Source organism: Aotus nancymaae, unplaced genomic scaffold, assembly GCF_030222135.1.
Source record: "Aotus nancymaae isolate 86718 unplaced genomic scaffold, 86718_ANA_hifiasm-v0.15.2.pri h1tg000108l, whole genome shotgun sequence".
NCBI lineage: Eukaryota > Metazoa > Chordata > Mammalia > Primates > Aotidae > Aotus > Aotus nancymaae.
In genome coordinates, this window is record NW_026988523.1 from 34,088,622 (window position 1) to 34,110,856 (window position 22,235).

At 50.5% G+C, this 22,235-nt stretch overlaps 1 protein-coding gene across 7 annotated transcripts in view; it reads right to left on the reverse strand.

Annotated features, from left to right (window-relative positions):
- The window catches only part of KCNN3 (potassium calcium-activated channel subfamily N member 3), a 210,735-nt gene that overhangs the window by 19,904 nt on the left and 168,596 nt on the right, over positions 1–22,235 (reverse strand). For all 7 annotated transcript variants that reach the window (XM_064370836.1, XM_064370833.1, XM_064370832.1 and 4 more), the window contains exons 4-5: positions 14,521–14,662; positions 6,391–6,501 (exon numbers count right to left, since the gene is read on the reverse strand). In XM_064370836.1, the coding sequence (XP_064226906.1) occupies positions 6,391–6,501; positions 14,521–14,662 (253 nt within the window). The remainder of the gene's footprint in view (positions 1–6,390; positions 6,502–14,520; positions 14,663–22,235) is intronic.

The following is a 22,235-nucleotide window of genomic DNA, read 5'->3' on the forward strand; positions in this document are numbered from 1 at the left end:
GGGGCTACAGAATGATGCAAATGCTACCTGCATCTGTGAAATGGGATTACTCTGTTGATTAAATGAGAGTATACTTTAAAACATTAACACAGAGCCTGGCCATATCCTCAATACGTGGTGCCTTTGTTAATATTCTCCCCGTCCAATAAATGTCAGCTTCCTTCCCTGTAATTTCCCCAACCCCCAAGAAAGCATAAAACATAACACACATCTCTTCCTCGGCTCTTGGCCATAGCATCCCATGCCAGTGACTTGCTCTGGCTGCCTCTCTGCCCAGGTAACCTGCTACTTGGTATTACAGAGAGGCTGTCGGTTGCAGCAAGGATGCTTGGGGCGGGAGTACAAGGGGGATGAAAGGAGCACCCTTCTCGGGCATCCTAAGCCTCCAGCAGCCACAGGAGCCCTGGGAAATTCCAGGAGTCCCATTGGCAGAGCCCCCCCCCAGGGAAGAAATCACTAGCATGCCCATTATGCTGCCAGGAATCCTTGCCAGGGAAGTATTCTACTTGGAGGTTGGAGACGGGGGAAGGGAGGCCCGGCCGGTGGGTGTGATTTAAATACATGCATCTTGGACAATTTCTTCACTGTGTGAACATCACAGAATGTACTTAAACAAACCCAGTTGGTACAGCCTACTACACACCTAGGCCGTATGGCATGTCTACTGCTCCTAGGCTACAGCCTGTATGCATGTTCTTGCACTGTAGGCAACTGTAACACAAATCGCTAAGGGACAGGAATTTTTCAGCTCCATTGTAGCCTTCTGACACCACCTTGGTGCGTGTGCTCCGTCATTGACTGAAACGTTACGCGATGCATGACTGCAACTTCAAGGAGTGACCTGGGTTGAAACTAGGCTGGGTGATGATCAGATCACTATCGGAGAATCTGCAAGCCGGCCCGGTCTTCACAGACCCTGACTGAAGGTGTCCATTACACACAGGACTAGAGAGGGGGGGGCCGGTTCCTCTTTCCCATTTGCCAAGCCCACTCTCCCCTCATCGCCACCCTGCGGACTTGCTCTGGCTTCGCCGGCTGCCCTCTCTTTCATCACCCTGCTTCCACCTTCCCGTTTTCCTTCCCCTGTTCTATTCCACACCCTCTTTGCAGGCTTCTATGCCTGCCTCACCCGGAAGCCCTCACTGACCCCTTAGAACTGGGAGCTCCACCCTTCTGGCTGGCAGGAAACTGGGTGGAGAGAGAGGAGATGTATTTCTGTGGTTCAGAGTTGGAGCTTGAAGTCCTCCCTGTAGCAACATGGTAACGGGTGGTGGCTAACTCTATAATGCTATTTATGTGATACTCAGTCAGGGAGGACTTAAGCTGGCTTTTCTCTTCAGCAGGCTTAGGGCCCTAATCCCATGCTGGGTTCTAAGGAACTGACTGCCCTAGAGCTGCCTGACTGATGGTCTGAGAGCAAACTGGATCCTGCGCAGGCCGGGGGCCCACCCTTGCCCCTTTCTGGGCCTGCGTCTTCTCATCTGGGTTGGAGCAGCTCATCCCTAAGGACCCTTCCAGCATAAACGCACCATGTTTCTGTGACTGTTGCTGAAGAAAACCTGCACCCAATCTGTCTGGGACAGAACTTTGTGTGTGATGCAATTGATAATCCTCTTCTGGGGAGAATTAGCATTCCTCATAACTGCCCTATTGATTATCGATCAATTTTAAAGCGATAAAGACTCATTCTGGAAATCCACTCTGGAGCCCAACCAGCTGTCCATTAGCCATCCTTCAGCCAGACCTTCGATATCTGGCACCACAATGACCGCCATTGTTTTCCTATGAAATACTTCTACTAAGAGTCATCTTTGAATTAGCCAGCTGAAGAAAATTACTTCTAGCAAGATTATGATCGAATTTTGGCATATGCACGTAAAGAAAAGTTTTCTTTAGTGTCATTCAGGAGATAGTAGGTGGGGAACTATTTAAAGGTGTTTGAGCAGGAAGCAATGTGTTCAAAGCTAAGCCTGAGCGTCTAAGGAGAACCATAGGAAAGCAGAGGCCCAAGCGAGGAGAGCAGGTCGCAGGCTGCTGTGATGGTGCAAGACTGTGATGTAACAGAAATTACATCACGCACAAAGGTCTGTCCGAGACAGACTGGGCACAGTCATAGAAACAGTGTGTATTTCAGCCAGAAGGGCCTTAGGGATGAGCCGCACGAACCCAGATGAGAAGACGCAGGCCCAGAGAAGATGGTGGCTTCAATCGTGGTGGGGCAGAGGCCCTGGAGAGGCAGGCAAGCGTGAACAGCCACAGCTAGGTCAAATCAGGCTTCGAAAGTGCTCAGACCCCTGTGGGGTCCAGGGCCCAGAGGAGTCAGAAATGAGGCTAAGTCTTTAGGCCTGGAGTCTGGAAGCACACGATGTCACGAGCATACCAGGGGAGTTAGAAGGAACTCGTTTAGGGAAGTTGTGGGTTTAGTTTTGATCTTCCTCATTGAAGTGTACTTGGATGAGCTACTTGGGGCAAGAAACCCTGGCAGCCAGGAGGAGATGATCCTCAGCACACACCCACTGTGCTGTCTGAAGGTTCGGCTCACTGTGGCTTGATGTAGAGAGTAGGTACTGCAAACAAGGTATCTCCGGTCTGTGGTGCCTCTCAAGCCAAGTGTGTCCATGGCAGCCCACTCTGCCTTTGATAAGAAAAAGTGCTCTCTGGGCCGGGCACGGTGGCTCACTCTGCAATCCCAGCACTTTGGGAGGTCAAGGCGGGTGGATCACAAGGTCAGGAGTTCAAGACAAGCCTGGCCAATATGGTGAAACCCCGTCTCTACTAAAAATATGAAGAATTAGTTGGGTGTGGTGGCATGCACCTGTAGTCCCAGCTACTTGTGAGACTGAGGCAGGAGAATCACTTGAACACGGGAGGCAGAGGTTGCAGTGAGCCAAGATTGTGCTACTGCACTCCAGCCTGGGTGACAGAGTGAGACTCTGTCGAAGAAGAAGAAAGAAAGAGGAAGAAGAGGAAGAGGAAGAAGAAGAGGAGGAGGAGGAAGAGGAGGAGGAGAAAGAGGAGGAGGAAGAGGAGGAGGAAGAGGAGGAGGAGGAAGAGGAGGAGGAGGAAGAGGAAGAGGAAGCAGCAGCAGGAGCAGCGGTGCTCCCTGAGGGCCGTCAGCCATCAGAGGTTAAGGATGGGGGTAAGGACCACCTCTTACCCATCTTGGTGCCCCCAGAGTACAGAGTGTGGCACCCAGGGAGTGACCTCTGTGATGGATGTTTAGTTACATAAAACACAAAGGTGGGGACATGGAAGCGCTGAGTGGCAGAAAGGATGGGGCTCTAGTATCTTCTTCCAGTCCCTCTGCGTGTCATGTACTTCTATATCATCTAGTAGCCCAGAGGTTAGCAATAAGTTATAATTATAGAATAACAATGGCAGTGACACTGCAAAGTCAGTGTGGGAAGACCTGATCAAATTAAATACAGAAATGACGTTGCCACCAGGGTTGAGGAGTTATACAAGGAAAGAAGATAAGCATGGGATTCAGGAAAACCAGAAACCGAGTTCTTACCCGGTGCTATCAGACCCTCTTCCCTCCCCACAAGTAAATAAATAAAAACAGTGCTGGCTCTCCTGGCAAAGGCTAGACTGCAGCCTTTACAGCAAGATGAATAAACACTAGAACTATTTGGGTATGATTTATGATTAATAGCTACAATTCCTTTCTTCGTTTCGCTTAGGTGTTTGAACTTCAAGGTAGCATATACCGGTAAGAGACTGCTTTTATCTGTCAGATACACTGACTGCCCACTCCAAAGAGGTTGCAATTATGCCACCGTCAACTCCTTCCACATTGGATCTTTCTCTGAAAATTCACTGAGATGGTATGAACAGACTAAGTTTAGCATCTTCTTGACCAATGAGCCACTCCAGTTGGACACAATGGGCCATTTGGAGAGGGCAGAGGGCAGGCCAGCCATCCCCAGGGGAAGAAAGGTGGGCTTCTCTTGTGAGCGGGTCAGAGTCAGCTCAAACCAGAGTGGACCAAGGACCCACGCATCCGGTTTCATTTCAACTAAGGTTATGGAAAAGAACCTTCAGAAGTTCTAGTCCTGCCAGCTTTGAAAACCTTCTCTCTGTAAGAACCATCCCTTCTGTGTTATTTGTTTCCTTGAGAAAAGATATTGAAAACTAAAGGGTCATTTCAACAGATTTCAGTGTTCTCAGAAAAGTGAGATGTTATTCGATTACAAAGCTACCTTACATTCATGGATGAGCAATAAATACTTGTTGATTTGATTTTCAGTCCTACTTTTCAAGAAATAAGTGGAATTGAGGAGGATGTTAGGGAATCATCTTTGAAAGATTAAAATTAGCAACCACAATCTCATCTTCTACAATTACATTGCAGAAAAAATTGTTGATTTTCCTGGCATACAAAGGAGCTGGCTTTCCTCAGCTTGATTTTCCTCTAGCGTCTGATTTACTTCGTGAAAAATGGAGAGGACAAAGGAATAACATGAAATACAAAGAATATACTTGGCTTAAAAAAGAAAATAGAATAAACAGAGACTGCTAATGTCTCTACTCTTGGTAAACAGCTTATGAGAGGGTTTTGGAGGCAAAACATCTCCCTTCCCTCACTCCGGCATGTAGCTGCAATTCAGTGAAAATTGCTTCAGGAAAATAGATGCGAGTGGATTTGCATTTAGGTGTTTCAATAACTTGAGTCATTTCCTCAATGCTGAGCATGACTTCTGCACCTATTATTAGAGGGGGCCGAAAGAGAGTGGCCAAGTGGCAGAGTTCCCGGCAGGCCTGACTGTGGTAACAGCCTTCAATCACTGCCATCGTGATGTGACAAATCATGGCTTTTTTTGGTGCAGCTGATAGCTCAGGGCCGTGATGTACCAACACTTGAATGTCAGCGACGTAAGAATATTTGCCTGTACCAGTTCCTTTTAACATCTGTGAAGGCTCTTTAAAGAATCCAATAAATGTAATCAAAGACCAGACAATCAAACACCATAAATAATTCTGCTGAGAGACTGGAGAGGCCGTGGCGACTGCACACTCTCCCACCGCCTTCCCCGAGAGCTCCCTCGCAGCTCCCTCTGTCATTCTCTCTCTTTGTTCTCCCTTCCAGCCTTTGTCTCTATTTCTAACACATTTTTGCTGCTGTGCAACACTAATCACTGAATATTTTCTCCAGCTTTCAAAACCCCCGATCAACATCTGGTTGCTCATGGGTCCCTTAACCTACTTTAGTCCTAAATGAAAAAGACCAAGGAGGCAGAGACGGGGGCACAGGGCTTTCGTTCTGTCTTGTCTCAGAAAGAGGACAGTCTTGCAAGAAATCATCTGACCGACCTTCCTTCAGGCTGCAGTTCTAAAGATTTTCCATAAAAGCTGTCCTTGAATAAACAGCTCCTGCCTTGCCCATTTGGCCTGCCGTTATTCTGGAAGGCTTGTATCTGTCTCTTCTAAATGGGCCGTTTCGTCTCTGACAATTCAGTGGGGTGTCCAGCTTTCAGCAGCTAAATGGTCTACCCGTTGCTGCATATTTTCAGTTCTTCTTCTTCCTTAACCACTTTCATAACGGTTCAAGTGAGAAACATTACCCGGAAAACCCAAAAGGGAAAAATCGGATGATGATGTTTAGATGAACAATTTTATTTAGGAATGTGGGCTCTGCTAGAATTATTCTCTTTTTTTTTTTTTTTTTGAGATGGAATCTCACTCTGTTACTGGGATGGAGTGCAGTGGCATGATCTTGGCTCACTGCAACCTCCACTTCCCAGGTTCAGGTGATTCTCCTGCCTTAGCCTCCCAAGTAGCTGGGACTACAGGCGCACGCCACCACGCCCGGCTAATTTTTGTATTTTTAGGAGAGATAGGGTTCCATCATGTTGGCCAGGATGGTCTTGATCTCTTGACCTCATTATTGGCCCGCCTCAGCCTCCCAAAGTGCTGGGATTACAGACGTGAGCCACCGTGCCCGGCCTAGAATGATTCTTTACGTGATTTTTTTAAAGGATTAGACTAATATAGCTTTATAGTTTTAGTACATTTTCGATATAGTTTTGTCCTTCCTAATGAGAATCCTGAAAATATTTGAGCATAAACAAAAAACGCTGCCTCATACTGGGTGATTTATTTGGTATCATCAGGCGAAGGGGCAGGTTAGACCATTGTAGGCTAGTAATTAAACTATCGGGAAAATTATGTGGCCGTCTGACCCATGCACAGTGATGGAACAGAAGACGGGAACCGGTGTGTGGAGATGCCATTTCCATTTCGCGGAGGCCGTTTGCCTATGTCTGGGGCTCCCTCAAACATACCCTTTAAAAGCCTGGTGAAAACCCATGCCACGTGACCATTTGCTTTCTGATCGGCTTCCACTGTGGCCTTAAGTCCCCCATAAGACATGGCTGTGTGGCATCTTACCCGCTTGGTGAGCTGGGTGTCCATCATGAAGTTATGAACGTGCTTCTCTGCTTTGGTGAGTTCCAGCTTTCGGGCCACCACGGCCACCACAAGGGCAGTGCAGCCTGCTCCCTGTGGGAGGACACCAAGAGGACCAGAAGGGAAAGAACGTATCATTAAGAGGCAAGACGAGAGACTCAACACACGTGGCGCCCACGGGGGTCATTTCCTGGGAGTGGAGTGGGAACTCGAGCTCTCTGGCCGGTCACGACCGAGCCACAGAATCCATCGAAACCTGTCAGGACTCTGATGTCCCAACCCGCAAAGGGGCCTGCAGTGCCTCCTGGGTCGTGCTCTGCAGCTGACCTCTGGGGGACTGAGCTAGCCAGTTCTCAATGGAGAAGGACGCTGGGTGGCACTGAGGCTTTAGGGGGTTTAACCAACAGATAATCACTTGGTCCCCTATCAAGGTGTGCAGCAAAAGACAGAGGGGCCAGCACACACACAGGCCTCCTCTCCCTCACCCAGGTCTCCATCCCACTGCCAGCGCTAGACCAGCGGCCCGGGAGGAAAGAAAGCAGGGCATCAGCTGGGGCGCCACCTGCCAGTGGCTGAGAGTGTTCCTGAAAATAATCTAATGAAGAGGCAATACCTTCCCCGGGGCTTGTTTCACAGAGGGTACCCAGGTCGGCACGAACACGTGCACTCAGTGACTGCTTGCTCTACGGTTGGGCCTTTTCACCTGAAGGTTTCAGCCATGACTCAGCACAAGGAGTCGGTTCCTTCCTGCCTTCACCAGGAGGCTCATGAATTCGCCATCATGCAGAGATTTTAAAGACAACACCACTTCTTCTGGATCAAAACCAGGATGTTAAGTGAGGCCGCAGCAGACCCTTGGGATTTTCCAGAACAGGGATCCTAGTCTGCTCGGTAGGTCCATGCCAGGGGAGCCTGGGGGAGGGTGGGCAAGGAAGCACGCTCTGCTGAGCCCCAAGAATGATGGGACTTGCTTTCCCTCTCCGAATCCTCTGGGCGCGTGCTTGACTGACTGGGAAATAAGCAGGGAATTCCCTGCACATTCCAACGTTCTCCTGATGCATTTTTACATCATCTTTGCTGTGCTGCTGGGCTGGCTTGTGAGCACAGGGGGAAGTCAGAGACTCACTCCTCCCCCGGCTCTTCTGCAGGCAGCAGGAGTCAGCCTGTCCTGCAAGTGGACTCTTGTCAAAGATCATCACCCTCTGCCTGCACGCTGTGCCCTGCGCTGCCCTGACCGCCACTCATGGAAAGAGATGATGAACTTATTAAAGCCAACAACGGGGCCGGGCGCGGTGCCTCACGCCTGTAATCCCAGCATTTTGGGAGGCCCAGGTGGGCGGATCACGAAGTCAGGAGTTAGAGACCAGCCCGGCCAACACAGTGAAACCCCATCTCTATTAAGAATACAAAAATTAGCTGGGCGTGGTAGCAGGTGCCTGTAATCCCAGCTACTTGGGAGGCTGAGGCAGGAGAATCACTTGAACCCAGGAGGCAAAGGTTGCAGTAAGCAGAGATTGTGCCACTGTACTCCACCCTGGGTGACAAAGCTAGACTCCATCTCGAAAAAAAAAAAAAGCCAACGACTGAATCCCAGATGCCAAATGACAATTCTAGTTGCCACAGAACCCAACCCAGTCTAGCGGTTGAAGTCCCAGAATGGAAGGCATCCGTCAATAACATTTTTGGCTCATCAGGTCTTACAAAATGTGTGAGAAGCAGAAAAGAATGTTTTTCAAAGGTACTGTAGTCTATAACCGACTTGGAAGGAATGCACATGGGTGGATCCGTTCCCTACTCTCTCTTTTAGAATCCCTTTCTCTCTTTATCCCGCAGGCTGACAAAGGCTAGCCCGTGTGAAGTTTCGACGTGGTTGAAGTTCACAATGCGTTCTTCCAGTTTCCCACAAAGGTCCCCATTAAAACAATCTCGTGTTTCTCGGCACATTGGTTGGCCTCCCGTTTCTAGAACAACAAAGTGAAAAGAACCAAGTCTGTGTGAACTTTCCTTTTCTGACCTCATTTTCCTCTTTTGTTCGAGGATGGCTGTGTTTTTTCAGCTTCTGTGACTTACAGGAGACTCTGTGCCCAATTTTCAAAGGATCTGGGCAGTTGCACAGCCTGGTCTGTAGCTGTAATCAATTTAGCCAGGCCTCCAAAAGCAAAAAATAGCTTAAAAGAAGCCATCCTAGAGGGAAGATGTGTGCTCCCTTCCCCTCAACCGGACGGAGTGTCATCCCTCTCCTTTATATGGAGTTCCAAAAGTACTTTGGGCTGAAAGCCCCAGAAGAAGGCTGTATCATAGTGGTAAAAATGGAACGTCAGATGGAGCGGGTTCTCCCCAGGCTCGATTCTCCCTCCTCTCCCCAGGCCCAGACAGAACTCGACTTAAATCATCCCTGAAAGCTGGGGTCCAAGAGGCCTGCAGAGGGAGCTTCCCTGCACCACGCTACTTTGGGAGTTCAGTCACAACAATCAATCATCCACCATCCCAAATTTCCGGGGTCTAGATGGGGTGTTCCACAGCTCTTGCCCTGGCCCACAGTGTCGCTGGTTGAATGAAGCGGGTGCTTTTAATTAGAAGCTGGAGTGTTTTATCTAAGGAACCATCTATCTCTATGATGAAGATAAATTTCTCTCTGGAGGCAGGACAGTGGACTGGATGACACTTCCCAGTTTCTTTCAACATAAAGATGTCATGACTCCCTTGTGAGTATCTCACTAGAGGATGCTGCATTCTTAACCCTTAATTCCAACTTAAATGGATGCTCTCAACTTCATTTTTCCATTAACTGGAGGTAATCAGGGAAGTCACCATTAAGACACCTAACCTGGTCTTTTCTCATCGAGATGGGGTGAGACATCAGCAGCCTTGGGAAAGTGGTGGAAGTATACTGAAGCCTAGATTGCTGAGCCTCTGCAGACTGTGCAGGGTGCAGGGAGGGAAAAGGAAGAAGGGAGAGAAGAGAAAGGAAGAAGAGAGGCGGGGAGGTGAGGGGAGGGGGAAGGAGGGGAAGGAGAGAGGGGAGAGGGGAGAGGGGTGGGGAGGGGAGGGGGGATGGGGTGGAGAGGGGAAAGGAGGGGAATGAGAGAGGGAAGGGGGAGAGGGGAGAGGGGCGGGGAGGGGAGGGGGGATGGGGAGAGGAGATGGGAAAGGAGGGGAAGGAGAGAGGGAAGAGGGGATAGGGGAGAGTGGGGATGGGGGGAGGTGAGGGGAGGGGAAAGGAGGGGAAGGAGAGAGGAAAGAGGAGAGAGGGGAGAGGGAAGAGGGGAGGGAAGAGGGGAGAGGTGGGATGGGGAGAAGAGGGGGGAGGGGGAAGGGGATGGGGGTGGAGGGGGAAAGGAGGAGAAGGAGAGAGGGAAGAGGGGAGAGGGGAGGGGGAAGGGGAGGGGAGGGGGGGAAAGGAAGGGAAGAAGAGAAGGAAGAAGGGAGAGGGGAGAGGGAAGCGGGGAGGGGAGGGGAGAGTGGGGACGGGGGAAGGTGAGGGGAGGGGAAAGGAGGGGAAGGAGAGAGGAGAGAGGGGGAGGGGAGGAGAGGGGAAAGGAAGGGAAGAAGAGAGGGAAGAAGGGAGAGGGGAGAGGGAAGCGGGGAGGTGAGGGGAGGGGAAAGGAGGGGAAGGAGAGAGGAGAGAGGGGAGAGGGAAGAGGGGAGGGAAGAGGGGGAGGTGGGAGGGGGGAGAGGGGAGAGGAGAGAAGGAAAGAAGAGAAGAGGAGAGGAAAGAAGAGAAGAGGAGAAGAGAGGAGGGGAGAAAAGAGAAGGGAGGTGGGTGCAGGGAGAGGTCAAGCTGGGCAGAGAATGAGATGGGGAACAAGTTGAGTTGCATCCTAAACAGCAAGGGTCAGAAGGGAAAGAGACAAGGAGGAGGTTGAGGAATAAGAAAAAATGACAGGCTGCTGGGATTGAGAGAGGAAGGAAGAACGAGGAGCCTAAGGCTTGAGCCAGAAGTTAAGGGTCCATTTTGGCTCTTTAGAGGACATGAAGGAAGTGTCATGGAACTCCACCCTGCTGTGTCCATCTTCAAGTGGTATAAGGATCGGCTGTCCCCTGGGTCCCCTTTGGGACGTTGGGTCCTTTCACTTAGGTGAGTAAATAGTCTGACAGGCCACAGGGGCAGCCTGGCAGTGCTGTGTCAGCTGGCAGTGGTGCAGGTTAGTTTTATGAGAAAAATCGCCCAGGGCCTGGCTAACGGTGGAATCTTGGAAATGTCTGGTGGGCAGAGCGGGAGTGTAAGGAGGGAGGAAGCAGCATGGGAAGGATATGCAGCTGCTGCTATGACTTCCCTGGGGTCAGACTGGGGGGAAGGTCCATGACTCAGCCTTTTGCTTTCAGATATGCCAAGTCCTGAACCACAGGGGACACCAACTGGAGTCCCTGGATCTGCTCTGTCCAACTTCCAGTTCCGTGGGGCAAGGGGAGGGGATGGGGTCCACTTCTGATGAGGTGGAACTTCCCAAGGCACGTGGGCGAGCAGAGAGCAGGAGGTGCACAGAGGGAGGGCAGCTGGGACGGGGTGAACACGCCCAGCTCTAGAGATTCGGACCCAAATCTGGACCGAGACTCCTCCACACCAGTCCTCCTACCTCTTGTTTTCAAGAAACATTTTCCAGCTGGAAAACCTTAGAAGCTGGAAAATCAAGCATCCCAAGGGGAAAAGTATGAGGTGTTCTTAACTAAAGAAGCATAAAAGAAAATAAAACACAAATGAAAGTGACAAATGGAGGAGGGAAGCCTGGAGGACTTACAGTTGGATTCTGTTTCTGCAACAGATTCCATGCAACAACTAAAATAACATCAATTGGTTTGAAAGTAAGGTGTTTCGGGAGAGGCTCATCTTCTAAAACTGACATTAAGCAGATGTCTTGCTGAGCCCTCTTTTTGCCTCCTCCCAAAATGACTCAGTTTGTGCTACCTCTCACTTCATCATCACTTTCCCTTTGCCATTCAGAGGCCTCTCTCATGAGGTCATTGGGGAGAAGCTCAGCGTCCCAGCAGACATCCGGAAGCCTTTGCCTGTTTGGCCATAACTCACCAAGGGTCCACAGAGCGAGTCTGGCTTTAGAAAGAGGCCAGATTGAAACCAAGTCATGCCAAGCGGACTTGGGGGCTCCGGGGGCTCCCAGATGGCCGCAGAACCAGAAGGTCAGCACTGCACGTCTTTTAAGTTGCACTGTCATTTCCAGTTCTGGATACTAAACATTGACAGCTTTCTCTCTACTGTGTTGTCACTGCGATCATGAAAAAAGTCCTGATGGAAAGAAAGATGCTGGACTTCGATGGAGCTGCTTTTGTGGGTGAAATCTCTCAAACACACCAGGTCTGTGCCAGCCATGGCAAGTCGTTCAGACAATTATACACCCTGCTTAATGGTTGATAATTACATCGTTACTGGGATTTGCCAAGAGAAAACAATGATTAAGACTATTTACAGGCCGTGCACACACACAGATCCTTCCTTTTCCTTCCCAAGCGGGCCTTGCCTTGGCCTTCGTGGTGTCCATGGTAACCAAACAGGAAGCCCTACCTTTAGTAAAGGCACTTGCAATAATAATTGGGAGCTATACATAGTGTTGGAGGTTGGGAGGAGGAGGGGAAAGGATCCTCCCTGGCTAGGAGTGACTCAGCTAGAAAAATCACATTTGCTAGGAAAACGCCACCGGGGTTTCTCACTGTGGCTGACCCCCGAGTGAGGCGACTGACTTTAATTTGGGTGAGAAACACTGACAAGGAATAGCGGAAACCTCCCCGTTCCTGTATATAGAAAGGTGGATATTTATGCGCACGGTCTTGTACAAAAGAGGAGATAAAAGGCCTGGGCTGTATTTTTCACATGGAAGGTGAAGGTGGGGGCCGGCTCCTTCTCGTCTGTTTGTTCTGTTCACTTTGATCACACCTCAATCCATAGGGAACAGAACACTCCCTTCGGGGGAGCGCTGTAGATCCAGGCAGCAAAAGGGGGTGCTGAAAGACAAGCAGCCCCCCAGACCCCTAAAGACAGGCAGGGGTGGGTGGGGCAGGGGTCTCGCATGTTCTGCTCAGCTGTGCCAGAGCAGAGCCAGGAGATGCGGAGTCCAGGATCCAGGGGTCCTTAGGGGGCCGCTTCTTGGATGGGACACAGCTGCGTGCTGAGAGGGAGAAAGGCTGGTGTTTTAAAATACCAGAGGCTCCCCGCAGGGCCCAGCCACCTACTGGCCACCGCGCTCTGTGCCGGCCCTGGCTAAGAGCTGGTTCTGAGGCACAGAGCCCACACCCCAGGAGTGGCTCTAAGAAGGAAAGCTTTGGCCTTCAGTGGCATTTCATTCCTCTCTGGTAAGAAGCGTCTTTCCCTGGTTTCCTCGTGACAGTTGGCGCTGTGCCAGTCAGACTCCTACTAACCGATGGGAGGTGTTTGTTCTAAAGCCTTGCACTTACCCATGATTTATCACCGCCCCAGCGCTAAGCTTGCTGTCATTAGCTGCTGTCTTAGGACCTGCCTGCTAATAGGGACCTGCCCTGGACTGGAGTCAGAAGGGAGGAGAGGGCCTGGCGCCTCCTGCTCAGTAGGCCGCCGGCCCCAGGGCCTGCTCTGCTCCCATCAGCCTGAGTCTGACTGTCTGGTCCACCCGATCAGCCCCAGGAAGCCAGGGAGGCAGAGGGGAGTGGGGAGTGGGGACAGCCCCCAGTGCCGGTGAGGCGTTCACACAGACCCTGCAGGAAGAGCTGGGCCCTCCCTTTCCACAGCAGAAAGGGGTCACTGCCCTTCCAGAAAGAGGGTCTTCATCCCTCCTGGGAGCAATGGGGGTGACAAGTGGAACCTGAGGGATCACTGCAAGGAAGGATTTTCACGAAGATGTGAGGGGCTGCGGAGGGGGGTGTGTCCTGGGGAGGGCTGCAGTCTCCAGCCACGGAGATCCAGAGCCACGCCACAGACAGCCTGTCCACCTCTAACCCTGCCACTTCCCCACCACCACCCAGGCTTAGATGTGCTTTCCTCTCTCAGCCTCAGTCTCCTCCTCTGAAAAGAGTATCCAGCCCTGCTGTGACACTGCTCCAGGATTCCAGGGTGAAGGCCAAAGAGCAGCAGCTGCCTGTCCTGGACCCTAAGTGCAACAAGGCCAAGGGAACACTTCACCAACTTGCAACCGAAGGACACTGAGCACGCCACCCACACTGACCTCTGTGTGGCCACTTTTTGTTTTCAAATCACTTTCACATAAATCATTGCATTTGGTCCTTGCACAAACTGGTGGGGAGGGCAGGGTGGGCCATCCATCTCCACTTCACCCTGGAGGATGCTCAGATTCGACAGGCAGAGTGCCTGCCCAGGGTCCACAGCGAGCAGAAACTCAGACCCCACGTCCCTCCCATACGCCACACCGTGATGACCGTGTGACAGGAGGGAATGTGTGCCTCGTCCGTGAGTGTGTGCCGAGTGTGGGTAGCAGGGCACTGGGCAGGAGAGATACACCTTGAAAGGGCACGGCACACCTGCTGGGCACCTGGGGATGGGATCACAGGATCACAGCCTCGCCGAATGCCAGTGCTGCAAAGCACTTGGCACTCAGAGCCCAGCCCCTCCATAGGCCGAGGTGGAAGCAGAAGTCTGAAAAGGCAGGAGTGGGCCCAGGGCTGTGTGGCCAGCCCTGTCCAGGACACAGGTCCTGAAGGCCAACTAGCTGCTGTTTCCCCAGACCCTGCTTCTGTGAGTTCCAGCTAAACACGATCAGAAATGGTACCAAGGCCAGTGGGACCGAGGGAACAGGAAGGAGGACCATAAACTGCAAGCCCCAATACTCACTGGAGGTGAGCAACCTGGGTGGCTGTGCAGCAGTGGGGTGGGCAGTAGAGCGCCAGACCAGGACCAGCTTCACCCAGCCCATTTTGAGGGAGCTGTGAATAGACCATTAGCTGCCAGCAGCCCATTCTTACCTTAGAAAAGTCAACTGAAAAGTGAGAAACCATTGCAGATTTCCCACCAGCCTTTTTATGTGTAGGGGACACGCATGCAGGTCTGTTAACTAACAGCCGCTCCCCCACGCTGCGGCTAGGAAGGACCCCCCCCACCCCGTGCTTGCGAGAAGGCGTTCTGCTCTTTGCCACACTTTGGGGGTAGGGGGATGGGCAGAGGAGAGTACTCACCATGATGCCAGTGAGGAGACAGACACCTTTCCCACAGTATGTGTGGGGCACCATGTCCCCATAACCAATGGAAAGGAATGTGATGGAGATGAGCCACATGGCACCCAGAAAGTTACTAGTTACGTCCTGCTGGTCATGGTACCTACAAGGGAAGACAGGAGTTAGTCATGAACAGCCATTCCCGGAGTAAGGGCTGTGGGAGACCTAGAAAGAGGAAGGAGATGAGATATTTTGCTGAGGAAGAGGCAGCAGTGAGGGTGGCTCACACAGGTCTCTTTAGGCCACTGAAGGGGCTGCGACTGTGCCCACCCAGGCCCCCCTGCAGCCCCCCACCCACCGCCCCGCGGGTCCCCTTGGCCTCCTGCCATGAGCTTGGTCCCAGAGGCAAAATGTTTTGTCGTGATTTGCACCTCGTTGTAGACATCCTTTTAGTGTTGGTAAGATAGCTTTGGATGAAATCATGCAGTAATAAAATTCTAATTTTCCCTTCCAAGCCGACAGTCTAAACGTATGTGGATGTGATTAATCTGAAATCACAAGCTCCTGAACAGGGAAAATGTCAAAAAAAATTACCAAGCATATTCAGCGATTTTCTCTAACAAAGTTGATGCTTCTCAAAGACTGGCATCTCCTGGGGGTCTGGAGGGAGCTGCGTGGCTGGGGCTCTCGGGGAGCGGTCTCTAGAGGGGAGCTCCAGGGTGTCCACAGAGGCCTCCCTTTCTGAGTCAACCAGAAACATGACCACCATTCCCTCTGCCCGGATGCCTATTCCACCCCATCCCCTTCCTCCCTCCCTTCATCCCTAACACCAGGGCCTGCTGCGTGCCGGGCTCTGTGCTGAAATACAGACATGAACACCACACAGCCCCTGCCCTCAGGGACTCAGCCCAGGAGAGGGATTTGCCGAGGAGGCAGACATCTGCAGAGGGTGCAATTGGGCTGGACAAGGTGCCCTGGGGATGGAGGCAGAGGGCAATGACCTTGACCCACACACATGAGCATCTATTGGAGATGGTGGGACCACAGAGGTGCCACAGAGGAGCAAGGCTTGCATTTTCCAGGCAGGCCCAGAGGAATGGGTGCTGTGGGCAGAGAATCCTAATGAAAGCCCAAGGCTTGACATGAGGTGCAGCAAGGGAGCCGGCTGCAGGCTGGATGGCAGGGTTGGTGAAGGTGGGTCCTCTTTCAAACTCTTCTCTAACGGGATCGGCCTGAACAACACACAGGAGACTCTGCATTTTAGACTGCAGGGTTTCACTTCTTGATAAAATCTCCTCTTAGCCACTTGGAGGCCACTGGATGGGGAAGCTAAGATCAAAGGGCCAGGGAGACCACATCAACCAGGTTGGACAGAGCAGAAAGCCATTTAGGAACCTTCATCTATGGACGTGAATTTCCATCAGGACTTCTGTGAGTTAGTGCACACAACGGGCCGGGGCAGGCCTCGCACAAGGAGGCCCCCTGGGAGGATTCGCCGCCACCATCAGGGATCTCCACGCCCCCACAGGGTCTGTGCCCAGTGAGGGATAGGCAAATGCTGCTTTTCCTTCCCTTGCCGTGCTCAGTGAGGCATGCGGGGCAGCCTGCATGTGAAGGTGCATCTAGAGAGGGGCCTGGTAGGAGGCAGGAACTCAGCTAGTCAGAAACGTGGCAGGCCATCAGGTCAGGGGCACCCAGAGCACGGCATGGTGGGTACTGTGCATGTATTGAGCCCCTGCTGTGTGCCTGGCACTTTGTAAGCAAACATTCTAATTCTCACAACAGCCTTTTAAGTATTTCCCAGGTAAGCAGTAGGAGGCACAGAGACACTGGGTGACTTGCCTGAGGACACACAGGAAGCAAAGCCCATGCTCCTTTCACTGTTCCACTCAACATCAAACAGGCAAGAGTGACTGGCATGTGTCTCGGGAATAATGAGGAAGTTTCAGTGAGAGGAGAGCACTTGGGTTCCAGTGGCAGATGACCAGGGCCTTCAGAGACCAGGGGTCAGATTTAGGTAGGGCTGGAATTCTGGGATAAGAAGTTTGGATTTTGTCTTAGAGGCCTTAGAAGAGATTCTGGGTTCTTGAGCACAGGAAGGGCAAGATGACACAGCTTGCTGGGAAGAATGGTCTGTGGGTGGCGAGCAGGGTATTTGAAGAGACAGGACACAGAGGTGGGGTGACCAGGCAAGAAACAGGTGTGCAAAGCTGGGACAGAGACGCAGGCCATAGCCTTTCTCATCCACCCAAGCCCAGCCCTAGCAGATCCCCGTGAGCATGGCAGTGGTGGGCTCTCCAGCCCCATCTGAGTCCTTGGCCAGCAACTGGGGACTGGGGGCGGGGCGGGGGGCACAGCATTAGCCTTTCTGTAGCTATCTGCACAAGGACATGAGTGCCTGGTACTTTTGGGGACATCTGAAGAGAAGATATCCCCTCCCCAAAGTTCTGCTGATGAGATGGCCTTGCCTGCCCTCTCCATCTGCTACACTTACTCCTTAGGGTGCTCTGTTACCACCCTGAGGACCCCTGGCTGGCTGCCTAGGCCTCATGTGCCCGGGCTGGGCCTGCCTGTGCCCTCCTGGCTATCTTAAGTAGCACAGGCCAGTGGCTACCAAGTCTGATTCCCAGAATTTCGTCTACCCCTGACTGTGACCCGGGCATCAGCCCCCTCCCAGTTCTGCTCACTCTGCCCTGCTAGGCCCTTAGGCCAATGCAACCCCTCCCCTCCCAGCAGGCTGCTCTCTGGCTGGAGGGATAGTGGCAGACCCTGACTCTCAGGCCCTGTGCTGAGGCAGTGGTGAAAAATCAGACTTCAGCTTCTCTAAAGCAGCAAGACTAAGTGACTGTGAGAGGGGACACAGAAGGAAGAAGGCGTAAAGGCAGCTCCACGCCACAAGCCAGCAACACATAGATGTTGTAGAGTCACAGCCAGGGTCCTCAGTTCTTCCAAAAAATATTTCCTGGAAGATAAGTCTTGAGTTGAGGCAGTTTAGCAGTGAGGAGTTGAGCTGAGCCAGGGAGCTTGGGCTGGCTGGGCTGGGTTTGCCCGGCTTGAAGCCCCAGCTCCGATGTTAAGTAGCTCCATGGCTGTGGGCAAGTGACGTATCCTCTCTGTCACTCAATTTCCTCATCTGCTGATGACAGGATTAAGTAAAATAACCCACAAGCAATACCAGCACAGTGCCTGGCCCAAAGTAAGTGCTCACTAAACCTCAGCAATTATTGTTGCTGAGAGGGCGCAGGTGTCATCTGTCTGAGAAACAATAGACGGAAAAATACAGGGGCATGGATTTACATGTGCAGTGGAGTGGTGAGGCACTCATGAGGATGTCTTGAAGTTTAGGCTGGAGAACTATTTGATACAGATCCAAAAGAAATCAGCTGTGACCAGGCACGGTGGCTCACCCCTGTAATCCCAGCACTTTGGGAGGCCAAGGCGGGCAGATCACAAGGTCAAGAGATCGAGACCATCCAGGCCAACGTGGTGAAACCCCGTCTCTACTAAAAAATACAAAATATTAGCTGGGTATGGTGGTGAGTGCCTGTAGTTCCAGCTACTCGGGAGGCTGAGGCAGGAGAATTGCTTGAACCCAGGAGGCGGAGGTTGCAGTGAGCCGATATCACGCCACTGCACTCCAGTGTGGCGCCTGGTGACAGAGTAAGACTCTGTCTCAAAAAAAAAAAAAAAAAAAATCAGCTGTAAGTTCCTGGACAAAGAAAGGACACGAGACGCTTGGTATCTGAAAATGATTCTTCTACATGCAAGACTGACTAAAGAGATCAGGCCCCAGACAGGGAGAGCTGCTAGAAGCCTTGCAGGTGTCCAAGGAGCGGCAGTGGAGTCTTGAACACAGAACCATGAAGTTTGGATTTAATTTGTAGCCTGTCCTCTGCATACATCATTGGTTTTGCTGTGCAGTTGGGTCTCCACAGTCTTCCTTTCCCTGCAAACCCTGAGGATTAAACTGGTGCTCCCTGGCTGACTGCCCTCAGGATCATGGACCATCCTATTGATACATGGGAGGATGCGAAGGTAAAGAGATTAGAGATCAGAATGGAATTACATCTCAATTATGTTCTTGTGGGTTTCTTTTTTCATTCACCATATAAACTCCTGTGGGTGCTAACTGTGTGTGCTAAGGAGAGGACATGAAGGTCTTGAGAATGCCCTTCGCTGTTTGTCAGCCTTCCGTGATCGCGCCTCTGGTGCGGGCTACAGAAGATGCTGAGGTGAATTGGACCTGCACCCTGCTCTCCAGTGGCTTGGAGCATCGTCATGGAGATAAGACATGCATGCAACTCACCAAGCAGGAAGTGATGAGCCAGAAGGCTGGGCTGGTGATTCAGGACTGTGGGAGTAGAGAGGAGGGAGAAAAGGTTTCTAAACCTATTCACAATTTTAGAGCGGTTTACACATGTCACAAATTTCACGTACTAATCTCGTGCTATTTTTTGCAATAGAAAATTTGGGGGGGGATAGTTACATGTTTTTCTTTGAGGGCTGAGGAGGGAAAGATGTAATTTTTTTTTTTGAGCTCAAGGGTAGCTATTACAGTTACTGATTTATTTTTCAGGGTGTGGACTATGGATTTTTTTCCCCATTTTTTAACATGAAATAAATGAGAGAAACAAAGACTGTATGACTTGGCAAAGACGGTAGGGACATATGTCTACTTTTGCTCCCTCAAATCCTTCCAGCTCAAAGTTGTTAGTCCACCGCTTTTAAAAATAAACAGGCAACCAGGAATCCCCAGACAGCAAGGAGCCTCTGACATTAAAGACACAGATCAAACCAGTCAATTAAACAAAGAGAAGGAACTCCGGATCAAATACAGACCACTCACAGAGAAGAACTCTTGAAAGAAAAATCCTATAATTAACGTAAGAGAGATAAAATAAGATACTGGACCCACAAGACAAGAATGGAATACAATACGAAAGAAGTCTTCCTAGGGGGCTACAAGATAAATCCAGGAAGTCTCCCAAAAAGCAGAAAAAGACAAAGAATGAAAATGAAAAGAAAATATGATGATGGTGGCATATGCCTGTATTCCCCAGCTACTCGGAGGCTGAGGCAGGAGGACTGCTTGTGCCCAGGAGGTTGAGGCTGCAGTGAACTATGATCGTGCCCCTGCACTCCAGCCTGGGGACAGAGCAAGACCCCCATCATCTCTTAAAAAGAGAGAGAGAGATAAAATACGAAAAAATTAGTGAATGATTCTCTCAATTCAAACAACAGAAGTTACAGAAAGAAACAACTCGGGGGAAAAGAAGGAGGAAAAGAAGGAGAAAGAAGGAGAGAAGCAATTATCTTTAAAATTATTTTTTAAAAAGCTGGGTGTAGTGGCTCACACCTGTAATCCCAGCATTTTGGGAGGCCGAGGAAGGAGGGTCATGAGGTCAGAGGTTTGAGACCAGACTAACCAACATGTGAAATCCCATCTTTACTAAAAATACAAAAATTAGCCAGGTGTGGTGGCACACGACTGTAATCCCAGCTATTCAGGAGGCTGAGGCATGAGAATCACTTGAATTCACTAGGTGGAGGTTGCAGTGAGCTTAGACTGAGCCACTGCACTGCAGCCTGGGTGACAGAGCAAGACTCCGTCTCAAACAAACAAACAAAGAAATAAAATCCCCAGAACTTAAGGGCATGAGTTGCTAGATCAAAAACTCACTGTCCCCAGCACAGTGGATGAAAACAGACGTACACCAAGCCACATTATTGTGAAATTTCAGAACACCAGGGGAAAGGAGATGATCCTACAGAGGTTTAGGGGTTTTGGGGGAGGGTATAAAAGAGATCAAATACAAAGAACCGGAAATTACAATGGTTTTAGACTTTTTTACCGCAACACTGGAAGCTAGAAGGCCATGGAATAAAGCCTTCAAAATTCTGGAGGAAAATTATTTCCAAATCGGAATTCCAAACCAAAGACCAGAAATCTGAATCGGCCAAAGTATTAGTTCAGTCTGAGAGTGGAATAAAGACATTTTCAGGTAAGCAAGGCTGTCACTGGGCTGCCTGCCCTGCGCCCTCTCTCAGGAAGCCACAGGAGGTGTGCTTCACCAAAACAAAGAAGTAAACCAAGGAGGAAGGCAAGGGATGGAGGCAACGAGCTCAGGGTGATGGTCCAGGGAGACCCTTGCAGGACAGGTGCACGCCAGGCGTGGAGGACGGCCCGTCCAGGCTGGAGCAGGTCAAGGGGCTCTGGGAGACGTTTCCAACAAGATGAATTCGATAGAAAACCTAATGTGCCTGAACATCCTGAAAAGAGCTTTAGACAACTGCCAGAGTTTGCACTTGAATGACAAATACGTAGAAAACTAAGCAATCGAACAAACACGATCATTTGCAACTCCAGGAAAAACGTAAAATTCTGCAGGAAAGGAAGAGTTATAATATTTTACTACACAGCTCAACTATGAATAGAGTCAGATTAGTGTTGACTGAGTAATGTAAACACTGATTACTGCTTTAACCAAAATGATGATGTAATTATAAAGGAGGATGAAGGGACAGGAAGTTGGAGAGGAGGAAAGAGAGCTAAATTTTCATCTCCCAGAGTGGGAAGGGAATAGATAATACCTAAACACACCAAAGCATCCAAAGGTGGCAATACACACATATTACTTACAGACATGGAGGTAAATACGAAAACTAATTAGCAAAAGGAGGTAAACGTAGCTGCCTCTGGAGAAGGGTCAATGGGAAGAGCTGGTGGAAGACAGCAAATACCACAGAAGGATGGACTCTACAGTGTATGCACCTGTAACTTTGATCATATCCACAGGAAACCAAACCAAAGAGAAAAAAACAGAACTACATACAACATTAAATGACATCAAGAAACACAAAAAGAAAAGGTTGGATGCAGAGGCTCACACCTGTAATCCCAGCACTTGAGGAGGCTGAGGCGGGGGATCACCTGAGGTCAGGAGTTCGAGACCAGCCTGGCCAACATGGTGAAATAATTACTTCTCTCCTTCTTTCTCCTTCTTTTTCTCCTTCTTTTCCCCCAAGTTGTTTCTTTCTGTAACTTCTATTATTTGAATTGGGAGAATCATCCACTAATTTTTTCATATTTTATCTCTCTCTCTCTTTTTAAGAGATGATGGGAGTCTTGCTCTGTCCCCAGGCTGGAGTGCAGGGGCACGGTCATAGTTCACTGTGGCCTCAACCTCCTGGGCACAAGCAATCCTCCTGCCTCAGCCTCCGAGTCTTCACACACTTTTGCAATCCTTTTGAATGTGGGCTGGACCCAGTAACTGGTTTCTAACACATAGAATATGGCAGAAGTGATAGACTTTCACTTCTGAAGCTGGGTTATGGTAAGATCGTGGCTTCTGTCTTGGGTGATCTCTCACTAGTTCTCTTTTGGATCGTTCTCCCTGGGAGAAGCCACTGGGCATGTTGGGAGGCAAGCCCTTGGAGCGCCACATGGCAAGGGACGCAGCCTGCCAACCACCACATGACTAGCTTAGGAGCGGATGTTCTGTAAACCAAGCCTTGAGGTAAGACCACAGCCTTGGCTGACAGCCTAACAATCTCATGAGAGCCCCTGAGCCAGAGGTACCCACTTAAGCTGCACCTGAATTCCTGACCCACAGCAACCATGAGATAGTAAATGTCCATTGTTATTAGCTGCTACATTTTGGAGCAGGTTGTTATGCAGCAACAGATAACTAATAAACTCTTCTATGAATTGCTTTTCCATTCAACATATATATTGA